The sequence below is a fragment of the Trachypithecus francoisi genome, unplaced genomic scaffold (assembly GCF_009764315.1).
Source record: "Trachypithecus francoisi isolate TF-2019V2 unplaced genomic scaffold, Tfra_2.0 Lachesis_group0, whole genome shotgun sequence".
NCBI lineage: Eukaryota > Metazoa > Chordata > Mammalia > Primates > Cercopithecidae > Trachypithecus > Trachypithecus francoisi.
Genome location: NW_022681453.1, coordinates 65904225 through 65917606, shown reverse-complemented (window position 1 = coordinate 65917606; position 13382 = coordinate 65904225). Strand labels below are relative to the sequence as shown.

At 50.2% G+C, this 13382-nt stretch overlaps 1 protein-coding gene across 1 annotated transcript in view; it reads left to right on the top strand.

The window, feature by feature from the left end:
• Positions 1–13382, top strand: part of PDIA5 (protein disulfide isomerase family A member 5) — a 94164-nt gene that overhangs the window by 26233 nt on the left and 54549 nt on the right. The window contains exons 4-5 of the mRNA XM_033211010.1: positions 10033–10116; positions 10375–10420. Coding sequence (XP_033066901.1) covers positions 10033–10116; positions 10375–10420 — 130 coding nt within the window. The remainder of the gene's footprint in view (positions 1–10032; positions 10117–10374; positions 10421–13382) is intronic.

The window sequence follows — 13382 nt, the reverse complement described above, 5'->3', positions numbered from 1 at the left end:
TGGGAGAGAGGATGCGATGGAAAGGTTCCCTCTAGTGATACTTCAAGGTCACTCTGGACTGGAAGAGTGGTGTCTGGCTTTCCACCCCTTTCTTCACAGCCCAGCCCCCTCATAGGGCTTTCACTTTCTTCTATTTCTATGTGTTGCTTTCTTCTGTCTTCCCAGAGGGACGTGAGTGGCAGAGGGGGCCTTCCTGTCTTACAGAGGGTGGCCTGGATACCCCGAGAGGCAAGGTGATTTTCAGGATTACCCAGCAGGTTTGCCTGTGATGGGTCTGCAGCAAGAACCATGAGCTTTACCCCCAACCCAGGACATTACCACTAGATGCCTCTGGTGCCCAACATGCAAAGGTAGAATCAGTGGGTCGAGCTGCCTGTGCCTTGGCTTCTGAGGGGGCCCAGGCCTGTAAAGGTCTTCTAAATCTGCAATGTAGCTACTATTGCCTGAGAAATACGCCCTGTTACTACCCTGCAGGTTAAGCGAACATTTATGGTACCCACCCGAGTGTAATCCTCTTCCTCTTCAGTCTGAGTTCTAAATGGTTACTTTTCAAGTGAATTTTTGGGACACAACTGATTTATAAGTTGATAACCTCAAGTTTGTTCTGCCTGTGATTAGAGAGCATTGAAGGAGATTCATATTTTGACAAAGCACTGAGTGAAACTAGGATAATAAGTCTTAGCCAAGTGGTGTGTGCTGTAGAGGGTGTGCGTGTGTGTGTGTGGCCTCATACTTCCAGATTCATTCAGATACTAACTGAACAGAAAAGGCTGCTCACCAGGCAGTAGGTGAGATCTTAGCCATTGGTTAATTCTAGTTCATAGTTGATCCGAAAGAGTGCTTGCCTTCCAGGTATCTCTCTGTCTCCCATATTTGACCAGCCATGCTCTGTGTGACTGGCAGAGTAACAAAGCCTGTTAGGTGGAGACAAGGCACTTTGGAATTTCCGTATCTGGAGATGACAACAGTTCTGCCAAGCTGATGGAGGCTTATTGTAGGGAGTTCTTACAAGGCTTGTAGGTGGCAGAAATGGGCAGAGGAGCTTTGACTTAGTTGCTATCTCCACCTGGGTCCATGTGGCAGACATTACCGGGCATTTACTACGTGCTTTGAGAACACACAGATGGGTAACTGCATCCTCAAGGAGCTCAGTATGTGAGAAGAAGGCAGACACTTAGCCCAGTGATTCCAATGTCAGGTGAACAGTGCTGCAAACACAGACTATATGTATGGAGGGAGAGCCCCTCCATTCTGCCTGGAAAGGTTGAGAAAAGCTTCACAGAGGAGGTCGTGTTCACATTTGGTGCAAAGACCTCAGAGCACAATACCATGTGCTCACAGTGCGCTGGCTTTCCCTGCAGGTGGCCACCTATGGAGTGGACCCCCAGAACTGCCTGTGGAGGTGAAAGGCCTGCTGCTGTCCCTGAGTGGCCTGGAAAACATGCAGCGCAAGGTGCCTGAGTGAAATGGGGTCCGGGGTAGTGGGTGAAGACAGACTATGGAGATTCAACTTCAGGACTCAAGTTTGGAAACATGATGTCTGGAGTCAATAAAAGTGCCAATGAGAACATCCTGTGAATTTCCACGTGCTCAAATTAAAATTGGGGCAGAGAAGCACCTTGGAGCTTGAAAGAGTTAACCTGAAGACAGAAGGATGGACTATTCCATGTCGTTGCCTCACTCTGTTGAATTTATTGCTGTAAGAGGACATAGAAACTGAAATGTTAGATAGCTTTTAAAATAGTGTGGATAAGTAGGTGAATTATGGAGCCAAAGTGGATTAAGTTGGACTCAGGAATATCTGGGTATAAATTTGAAATTAGAGGCAGGGTGCCATCTTTCCTGAGTAGCCCAAGGTTCAGAACTCTGGGCTGTGGCCCAGGTAGGCCACCCTAGGTGGCAGCTGTCACAAACCACTGTTGGAAAAGGAGATCTCCAAGAACTCAGCTGCTGCCCTCCAGCTCATTCACTCCTGCTTCTAGACTTCTAAACTTGCCTGGAATCATCAGGACATGGGGAGCCCCCGTGGTAGCTCCACAGAGCCCTGCAATGAGAGCTCTTACGGTTGTCCTAAGTATGTCCAGTCCATGTCTGTGGGTCTGTGAATGAGACACACCCAGGGATGGGCAGAAGTGCCATTGGGAACTTTGCTTTCTGGTGCTGTCTGCCGAGGAGCGAGTAGGTGGCACAGGGCCAGGCTACCTTCTTTATCCTTGTCACTGTAAAATAGCAGGTAGCCAGCCAGAGCTCACCTCCCTCAAATGGGCCCTGCTGAGGCACCCATCTCTCATCGTTCCCAGCTCCACTTCCTGCCCTGCCCACGAAGGGTTGGTGGCTAGGATGGGGACAGGGCTTGGGGTTGGGGTGACCAGGAAGGTCAGGAGTACACAGGCCACCCTGCTTTTCCCTTTAAAAGGCAGGTGAGGGGAACAGGGAGCATCTGGGGTGAGAGAAGATGCTACTCCAGTGTTGAGGTGTCTTTGCAGGCGTGTGGAATAAGGGAGAAAGCCTTGGGCTTTGGAGGGGGCCCGGGCTGACTGCTGACTAGTTAGTTAGCTGCGCTGCTCACTAGCCCTGTGACACCAGGCAAGTCGGTCACCCTGAGTCTGTTTCCTCAGCTGTGAAATGGGACAGCGATACACGTTCTGCCTTCTTTCTAGGTCTGTGATAAGGATCGGGTAAATGAAAGTTCTTTCTAAAATAGGAAATACAATTTAAATGTGAGACACCATTCTCCTAGTGTTGTTTTTCATCTAGACAAGTTTGTTCAGGAGGAAGCTGGAGGGGGAGAAATGGTATGCTTATTCACTCAGCAACTGTTTACTGGGTGAGGACCCCTTGGTTCTTGTAAAGATGAACCTGAAGAAGGTTTTGGGCATGGGATTGAGCCCCAGGCCATGGGTGTTTTGCTCTGACCCTTAAGAATTACAGGGTGCAGGCTGGGCACAGTGGCTCACACCTATAATTCCAGCACTTTGGGAGGCCGAGGCAGGTGGATCACCTGAGGTCGGAAGTTTGAGACCAGCCTGACCAACATGGAGAAACCCCATCTCTACTAAAAATACAAAATTAACTGGGCATGGTGGTGCATGCCTGTAATCCCAGCTATTCGGGAGGCTGAGGCAGGAGAATCACTTGAACCCAGGAGGTGGAGGTTGCAGTAAGCCAAGATCGTGCCATTGCACTCCAGCTTGGGCTACAAGAGCAAAACTCCGTCTCAAAAAAAAAAAGTACAGGGTGCAGTGGAATTTGTAGGACTAAAGGTCAGAAGACCCAGTTTTGAGTCTAGGCTCTGACATCAAATAGCTGTGGGGCCTTTGGCAAGTCACTGCCCCTCTCTGGGCTTCAGTTGAATCTTCTGGGAAATGTGGAGTTGAGTCTTCCAAGTTGCTCTCATCCCTAAATAGCCTGGTTCAGAAAATGCTGGAAGCTTCCAGGCTTGGTGTGTGTGTGTTATAAGCATGGTGGTGGGCGCGTGCCTTCTAGTCTTTGAGGGGGGTCTTTTTCTCTTTGTGCCCCTCCCTCCCCATTCCCCATTTTAGAAGGGTGCCTATCCTTCTCTCTGAGGTTCTCTCATGTCTCCCTCTTTTCTCTCCCCTTATTAGGTTTCTGTTCTCTTTTCCCAATCCTGAGTCCAGGACTCCCCGCAACCTTGCACGGCCCTTTTTGTTTTTGAGACAGTCTCTGTTGCCTAGGCTGCAGTGCAGTGTCACAATCTCAGTACATTGCAGACTTGACCTCCCAGGCTGAAGCCTTCCTCCCAACTCAGCCTCCCCAGTAGGCACATACCACAATGCTCAGCTAAGTTTTCTATTTTTTTGTAGAGACCAGGTTTTGCCATGTTGCCCAGGCTGGTCTTGAACTCCCAGGCTCAAGCAATTCACCTGCCTCTGCCTCCCAAAGTGCTGGGATTACAGGCATGTGCCACCGTGCCTGGCCTGGCCTTCTTTTGGCCTCTTTTCTCCTCTCTCCTTTCTATGTGGATATTTCTTTTCCTTTTCTTTTTTTAATGTTTTTTTGCTTTTCTGGCTCTTTCCTCCCTATTCCTCTATGCACACCTGCAGGAACACACAAACACTTCTCCGCTGGTTTTCTCCCTGCTCCAGGTCCTGTAACTTGTTGCTCTGGGGTGTCTGTAGGGCGTCTGACTTCTGTCCAGGGTTTTGTCAGCTTTCCTTCTCCCTCACTCCACTCCTGGCTCAGACCTCGACAGCCACGCTCAGTCTGGCTGGTGGTGGTTGTCCGGCTGTTAAGCGGGTTGTGTGTGCGGCAGTTGGTATTCCCCTCGTGCCCTGCCAGCTGGGCGCTGGGGCTAGGGCTTGGCGTGGAGTGCTGCTGTCTGGGAAGTTGAGCTGGAGCCAGCATGGAGCTGTGCCTGGTTTGCTAATTCCTGAGGCTGCATCTCACAGGGGGCAAGGCTGTCCTATCAGGTGCTTGCTACTTTCTTTTCCTTAAGGCTTAAGGTCATTGCTTAACCACATCTGCTTTCTTCCCTGCCCTCCTCCCCATCTGCTTGATTTCTCTGGAGCGGTGACAGCTTCCCAGATGTAAGATTGGGGACCTGCCAGAGCAGGCATAGCATATTTTAAAGACTTATGTTTTCTCCTAAAAACTATTTGAATTTAGCATTTGCTCTTCAGCATGTTCAACATTACTTACCAGGGGGTAAAACAGACTCCCAGAAGAAGTGCCATGTTTATCTTGTGGTTTCAGATACCGTCCAGCACACCACCATGCCCTTGTTGGAGTGACACATCCCCCTGAGGAGCAGAGCCTTAGAATTGCTGGGCTGGGAGGGCAGCGGAGGGGAGGCACCTTACATGTCTTCAGAAAAGCCATGTTCCTCTCTCTTTTTCCCACCACTCTTACTAACTGTACTCTGTAATCCAGACCCTGTGATGCACCTTCCTGAGGCATGTACCAAGGGAAACAGCCAACTCGGGGAGGAGCCCTATTGTAGGGAACCCTTCCTTCAGAGGGTGCTACGTGACCACCACGGCCTGTCCAAGTTCAAGGTTCAGCTCTTCCAGGACTTCTGTCTCATTGCCTCCTGCCTTGTATCCTCCAGCCACATTCTTTCACATCATCCTTGGTACTTGGCATCAGGCAGTCACTCAGTATTTCTTGCTCAGCACTCGCCCCCCTTTTCTTCATGTCCTTGAAGTGAGGACACTTTCTACCTTTCTTCTCCTACCTGTCCCCAGGGGATCACGGGTCCACCTGACCAGAATCCTGCCATGTTAGACCAGGGCCGGTGGGAGGAAGAGAGTTATCCCTTCTTTGATGGGGAAATGGAGCTAGAGAGGCTGGGGTAGCCGTGGGCACAAAGTTAATGTTAAGACAGGCAGAAGCCTTCCTTCTTGTCTTCAGTGTGGTCTTGTTTCTACCCCACCAGGAGGGGCTGAACATGGTCTGCCGTGGATGTGAGAACCCCAACTGTGGCTGACTGAGGATCCGGTTGGGAGGCGAGGAGAGAGATGACAGGGGTTCAGAGGTTGTTTTATCTCCATTTTTTGCCCCAGGTTCTGGCTGGTGGTTCATGTGTCAGGATATAAGGCAGCCTGTCTCAATGCTTTATTTAGTCTGACTTGACCCCGTAGAGAAATCAAGCTCCATTCAGTTTATGTGGATAACTCTGGCATTTTGCAGCTCAGGAAACTAAGGGTCCTGCCAGAGGTTGCTAATGGCAGAGCCAGATGTTGAAACTGTCATTCTAGTGGGCTGTGGTACTTAGGCTGGACTCGTAAAAGACCTCAGACCCCCACCTCCTGACTCCGCCGTCTCCCAGACCTTGTTTTTCCTCTTTCTTCCTGCTCTCACTCCCACTTGGATCCCTGGGCCTGACTCCCAGGAGTGTGTGTCTCCAGTCTCTTGGACAGTAATTACTACACAGGAAAATCCAATAAACACAGCACTGTGTACCTGCAGCAGCCACTCCTGACTAGCAGCCAGCTGTCCCGTGGCAGATGCAGATGGAAACCCATGCCCATGTGTCTGTCTGGGTGTGGGGGTGTGGGGTGGGGAGGGAAGTGTATATAGGCCTCTGCAGTCTTTCCTTCCACATTCTCCGTGGAAGAGAGCCAAGTGAGGTGGGGAAGGATAGGATGGAGCAGATCAGTGGCCTTGGTGCCTCATTCCTTGGAACAGTGGTGAGTAAATGGGCAGAGGGATGGCTGGTTCTTGCAGGACAGGGGCCAGGGGAGTGGCGGGTGAGGGTCTTTGCACTGCCAGCCCCTTCTCCATGACCCATGGTGGCGTTCTCCATCCTCTCAATTCTAGCAAAGCGTCTCGTTTTCCTGCTCACTGCTTTGTCTCCTTTCTCCCCTAGAGCCTCAATCACTGCCAGGGGGAGGGAGGTAGGCAGTAGATCAATTAATTGTACTTAATCTCTCAACTCAGATCCTTTTAAGTCTCTGAGCTTAGGTAATTTTCTCCCCTACTTGAACTCTTCTGGTATTTATTGTCTCCACTGCACAATCAGTGTGTGCGCACATGCTTGCGCACACACACACTACTCACACTTATACACTCTGAGAGACAGAACTATGGGAAGGAAGGGAGCAGTGCTGAGAGAACATTGTCAGGAATTGTCATCTGGCAGGATTCCTGGAGCTCAATAGACGGAGCCCAGAGATCCCAGAAAGCCAGAAACGCAGAGCCTCACCCCAGCAGCAGTAAGATAATATCATTCATTTCAGCCATTCAGTCAGGTGATTTATAGAGTGCCTACGATGTGTCAGCTGCTCTTGTGCCACTGGGGAGATAGCTGTGCACAAAACCAAGCCCTTGGCTTCACGGAGCACATGTTTCTGATGGGGCAGGCGGTGGACAAGTTGGTCAGATGTTGATAAGCGCCGTGGAGAGGAAGACAACAGGGGAGGGGAGATTGGGAGTGCTGGATCCAGTGGCCCTCAGGTCTGTGCCAGAAGTGTGCTCAGAGGGGACAGGAAGCCTCCTCCCCACTCACCTCTCAGGGAGAGAGAGAATGCAGGGGATGGGGAGAGGAGAGAATCCTTAGGAGTGTTACAAAACCTAACAAGGAAGGTGGCACAGAGTCTGCAGTGAGGGCTCGTGGGGTACTTGCTTAGGTGGAGTGAGGGCAGGAGGCTGCGCACTGGGCTGAACCTTGGAGGCCAAGCTGAAGAACAAGCAGGGGTGCCTCTGTGGCCCCAGCTCTACCAGCCAACTTAGTTGATTTGGATTCTTAGTCCTAAGACTTGCCTGGGCCCTCAGGGAACCTAAGGCTGCCGTCGTGGGACTTTTTCGTGGAAGGGTTTCCCACAGAGTGGACCGGGATTGGCGTGGGAATGAACCAAGCCCCTGTTTCCTCCCTCTGCTTTGTGATAGTCACAGGCAGAGGCTGCCAGCCAGGCTTGATGGAAGAGAGAGGGACATGGGGTGGGGATTCTCCCCTCCAGTTGCTGCCTTGCAGCGTCTGAGCCGCCCAGGCAGGCACTGCAGCGTGAAGGGAGAGGCGATGAGCTGGCCCTTTGCATGCCGTGGGTGCCAGGATGGGGCTGATGGGGCTGAGGGAGGCCGCGCACATCCCATCCCAGCCTTGGCTCCTGCCCCAGCTGCTGTTTGTTGTTGCATTTGGGTGGACGGTAGGTGGTCACAGAAACAGTGGAGCACAGCAGAACAAAGACCAACGAGGAAGGTGCCAAGTGAGTGGTTGTAAACATCCCGAGTCGAGCCCTCTGTCCCGGGGAATTAACTCAAGCGGGGAAGGGGCACCTCATTCGCGGTTGTTCTCAAACAGACCTACCACCCGTCAGTGCAGGTTCACTACAGAGTCCCTGCGGGACAGGGCACACCTGAACTGTAATAGCGGTTGTCAGAAGAGGCATATGTGGACCTCAGAGGGCTTTAGGATAAGAAAGTTTTCAGCGGATGCCCTGGGCTGTCCTCTGTATTTGGAGAGCCCACTCCCAGCTTGCCCCTTCTCTCTGGACTCTATCCTAAAATGTCCTTGCCACCTTGGGCGAGGAACTATTGCAGTTCCTCTCTGGATTCTTCATGCATTTCATGAGTCCCTACTGTTTGCCAGGCCCAGGGCTGGAAGCTACAGTGGCTGCAGCGATGGCTAGACAGCTGGGACTAGTAGGGAGGAAACCCCTGGGCCTGAGGGAGGAAGGGGGCAGGGAGACACTCCTCCTTTCTGACCATCACACACCTCTCCAGTAAGACATGCTTCTTGAGTTGCAAATTGCATCTTTACACTTAAAATGAGGTCCTGCGTTTTTTTACATGTCCACTGATGAGTGTTGCTTTTAGAATTGAGCTGAGTGGTTTAATTAGTCCATCTGTTCTGGGCTGGGGCACAGCTGTGTGAAGCTGATGGCTGTTGGTGGAGGTGAGGCATGTAAGCAACTGGGGGATACAGTGCCTTGCCTCAGGTGGCTGTTGTACCTGTCCCAACAAAATTCCCCAAAAGATGACTCCAGTTGTGTAGTCAGTGGTGACCAGTGGGCATTGGGTAGCCAAGATGCCCTCACTGAGTCCTTTCAGGGCTGGGGAGATGGCCCCCAAGTAACAAGCAGAGCTCTCTGACTGGCTGAGTGCAGGCAGGATGGGGAAGCCGTGAGAGCAGGTCAGGTCTCTAAGGGGCTGGTGTAGGGCACAGGGGAGCCAAACCTCGTGGAGGTAGGGGAGAAGAACATGAGCCAGTGAAGGAGCTAGTCTAATGCAATGAGTGGTTTCCAAACTTGAGCACACATCAGAATCACCTAGAAGGTTGTTCAAATGCAATTGCTCAGGTATCCCCAGGGTTTCTGGTTTAGTAGGTCTGGGATGGGGCTGATAATTTGCATTTCTAATAGGTTCCTGAATGATGCTGGTGCTACTGGTTCAGGGACCACATATTGAAATCCATTGTTCTAACAGGCAGGGCACTAAGATGAAATGAGGTTGTGCACGAGTGCTTTGTAAATGGGGAATGGTACCTGACAGGCATTTCTTATTGGAAGAGAGTGTAATATCCCAGATGCCAAGGGAGGGGCTCCTTTAACCACAGCCTGGTCCTTTCCCCTTTTGTCTTTTGTCAATACCTGGCCAAATTTAATAACTTCTTCAACATGGTCGCATGTTTTCCTCTTACCTTGGTCACATAGTGTATAGCACGTAGCCTATGTCAGAGCTCTAAAAACAAACATCTTGCTTGTCCCACCCCTGACAGTGATTCCAAATTAACAATCAGGGGAAGGCCAGGGCATCGATCTTTTTAAAAACTTGCCTGGTAAATCTAAAGAGTGGCCAGGATTGGAGTTTATTTTCTTGTTACCATGGGCTGTCCACACCCTAAGCTGCTGAGGCACCTCCTTTGTCTGGACCTGTCTTTGTCTGGGCCTGAGGGAGGAAGGGTCAGGGAGACCAGTCCAGCTAACATAGCAAAACCTGATCTCTACTAAATGTCCTTCTCCCTCTGTCTCTCTGTCTGTGTTGCCACCCACAAGTCGTGACACACCTGCTCCTGTCTGCTTGTCTCTTTCTTTTCTTTTCTTTCTTTCTTTTTCTTTTTTCTTTTTCTTCTTCTTCTTTTTTTTTTTTTTTGAGATGGAGTCTCTCTTTGTCATCCAGGCTGGAGTGCAGTGGCACGATCTTGGCTCACTGCAACCTCTACCTCCCAGGTTTAAGCGATTCTCCTGCCTCAGCCTTCTGAGTAGCTGGGGTTACAGGCATGCAACACCACGTCTGGCTAATTTTTGTATTTTTAGTAGAGACAGGGTTTCACCATGTTGGCCAGTCTGGTCTCGAACTCCTGACCTCAGGTGATCCATCTGCCTCAGCCTCACAAAGTGATGGAATTATAGACATGAGCCCCCGCAGCCTGCCTCTGTCTTTCTTGATCAGCCCTTAGCCTCCTAGTTAGTCTCCTCCCTCCAGTTCTCACAGCCCATCTGTAGTAAGGCCCTCATCTGCTATTGGGAATTCCAAGTTACCTGGCTTATTTCTTAGGACACCAGCAGATTTTGCTGTCAACACCTTTATGAGGACTTCAGGTGATAAATGGTTCCCAACATTTGTGTCTTTCAGTGATGCAGAGAGTAGGAAATTGTGCAAGAAGATGAAAGTTGACCTGAGCCCGAAGGACAAAAAGGTCGAATTATTCCATTACCAGTAAGTACACATGGGCATTTCCAATTTCCAAGTAAGTGCCGAACGTTTTCATTGGTATTTTCAGTGAACAGCAATTTTTAGTTAGATTAATTTTATTTCGGAATGGTTTTCTTCCTGTGTTTACAATTGTTTCTTTAAAAAAATAAAAACCTGAACTGCATTCAAAAGCTGAACCTTATTAAGATGCTGCAGGAAACCAAAGGTATGTATCTTCACAACCATTCTTAAAGTTAACACATTTTTCTCCTCATTTGACAGGGATGGTGCATTTCATACTGAATATAACCGAGCTGTGACATTTAAGGTAAATTTACCTCCCTCATTCTCAGCAGAGGTGGAGTCTGAATGGACGCCCAAAGTCTGGCAGGTTTTCTCTCTGAGAAAAGAAAGGGCAGATTGCACAAATAGCTCTTCTGAATGACCTGAGAGATTCTTATCTCTAAAGCATATGTCAGCAGAATATCTGGAAAAATTTGTAGCTCTTAACACAACAGATTGACCTAGCTTTGGTCAATCTGTGAATGTATCACAGATTGTGAATGTATCAGCAGTTGTCCAGTGAGGCAGATGATGTCACCTCTCTCTCTGCCAAAGGCCTGGGCCTGCTTTTGCTGTAGCTTCAAAGTCCTCCCCTCATCTCTGCGGTAGTGGCCACCCTCAGGCTGGGTGGGACGTACGGTGCCCAGGTTAGCACAGGGTATCACACATGGGCAGGTTGGCACCTTTGGCCTGATGCATCTTGTTCCAGATGAGATATGGGTATCATTGAAGAGTTCCCTGCTATCAATCCAGTTTAGAAGTAGATGAAAAAGCGTAAATGGAAAGAAATATGAAATCCTGTAATCTATACATGCTTTGTAACCACAAAGCGGCTGCCCCAGCCCTTAGTCCTCCTGAACTACAACTCTCCTCCTTCAGGGTTAGGATTCCCTTCCTCCAACCTGTCTTCTGCTTTCTGGTCCTGTGTTGGCTGAAGCCATATATTTCTTCTGGTCCTGACATGTTTGAACTCACTTCCTAACCCTCCTGTTTCCCACACTGGGTTGGACCCTGTGCTCCTGTCTCTTCATCTGCCCCTCTTTCTCCATCTGTGTCTCTTCCATTTTTTTCCTCTCTGTCCATCTGTCTGTGCAGCTGTCAGAGACCCTCTCCCTCTGCCCTTCCTTCTCCCTCTGTCTCTCCCCACCATCTCTCCAGGTCATTTCTTGCTTATCCACTAACACTCATTCTTTTTTTAAGTTGCTACAGCGTTCACCTTATATAGGGACTCAGCCTGATTACTCATCACCTTAACACCTACTTAGACACTTAGAAAGTTCTTCCAACTACAGTTGCTCAGCCCTTCTTATTCCGTGTTCAGATGTCAACCGAAGTTATTGGAGAGAACACATGTTCCTCAGGAACAAGGTTTAATTGGGTGAGATGGGGGAAGTGCTTATGCAATGATGGAAAGAGGGCTAGGGTTTTGTTTTATTATTGGAGGCTGTGTATATTTTATGTTTAACTGAAACCTCTGAGGAATCCATCTTGGGCTTATGGAGCAGGGAGTTCTGAGCAGCTACTCAGAACTGTGGTAGCAGAGAAGCAGCAAGAAGCCCAGGCGGCTCCAGCCTGCCACTGGGTGTCTGGGTGGGAGAGGCAGAACCCTGGCTTCGCCCCACTTCTTACAAAGATCAGGTGTGTGAGGTCGGCGTTCTCTTGACCTTCCCGTGATTTTGGCATCAACAAGGTGAAGAAGTGGCTGAGCATTGTATGGGGCCAGAGTCTTCAGTTTCAGATGGCACTCTTAGTCCCAGCACCCCCAGCAGGACTGGGGCAGAGTCCCTGGAGTTCTCCAGGGCAGAGGGAAGGGGACAGGATGGTTCCCTGACTGCTGATGGCTTCTGCTTTTTCAGCTTGAGACAGCTGAGATCAGAGCCCACCTTAGTCACTGATTAACTTTCTATTCAGTGTTTCTCCTGGGACCCTGACTCCAGAGAGACGGAGGAGCCCCCAATAGGAGGGGCCCATGGCCTGCAGGCCCGTGTTCTGGCTGTGGTTTTTGTCAACCCACATGGTTGGGCAGAAGCCTGGTCACAGATGCTGTGCCACGGCATCTAGAGAGGTCACAGGCCAGATAAGTGAGAACTTGTCTCCCCATTGGCAAAGAATAGGAAACTCAAAGTGGGGAACATCCCCTTTAAGCTGCCTTTTCCTTGTTCGCACATACTCCCCAAATCCTTACTATAGAAGTGGTGAGGGCCAGAGGTGCCTGGCAGTCTGCATTCAGATGACTCACTGATGACCTCAGGGCCCAGTAGATGTGAGCCACGATCACAGCCGGGAAGGTGTCCTGAAGGCCAGATGCAGTGTCAGGCAGTGCCTGGGACTCAGAGCACCCAGAATAGGACAGTTAAGGGTGGGCTTCCAGGTACTGCTCCCCACAGACTTTCCCCATGAGGTCTTGTCCAGTTAGATCAACTCGGAGAGAACCTATGGGTGGGGTTATTCAGCTTCAGTTAAATGAGAAGAATCCTCACCTGAAAAACAAGGTTGTGTGTATGGACATGTCAGTTGTCACATTAAAAGGTCATTTCTCTCCTTTTTCCATCCACTGCTGTCTTTTCTTCTTGGCCACCCTCAGACTGGATGGGACCTCAGGCTGAGGTGGAGATGGGGGCGAGGGGCTGGGCGTGGGGCCTGGAGCCCCCCAGAGCAGCAGTTCTTAACTTGTTCTGGGGTCCTGATCCCACTGAGCACCTACTGAACACAGACCTCCCTGAAACATTGTGTGTGCATACAATCAAAGTCAATGTTTTCACATGAGCCTGGGGTTTCTCTGACTCCTGAAGTCCCTTGTGCACCCTAGATTAAGAACCCTGTACCGGGTATTTCTGGAACCCCAGGCAGGTGGGCGCCTACCAGCATCTTTCTCACATGGCCTCGTGGACAGGTGCCTCTGCAGCTGTGGGTGAGTGCGGGTGTCGGGAAGACCCTGCCAATTCCATAGTTCCTTAGGTTGTCATGGCAAAGCCTTGACAAGGGACCGAGAAAGGGTGGATCCGCCTTTTGCTGTGGCAGAAATGGCTGTTCTCTTGCCAGGAGGCGTTTCACAGCTCCACTTGGACAGGCAAGAAGCACTACCTGAATGAAATCCTATGAAGTCTTGGCTGTCTCCCATTCTCCCGTGGTAGTTCTTTCCAAATAGAGTTTCCAGAAATAATAAGCCTTTCTAAGGTCCTCTCTATATGTGACCGGTGGATGGGCTGAATGCATACCCTTATTAT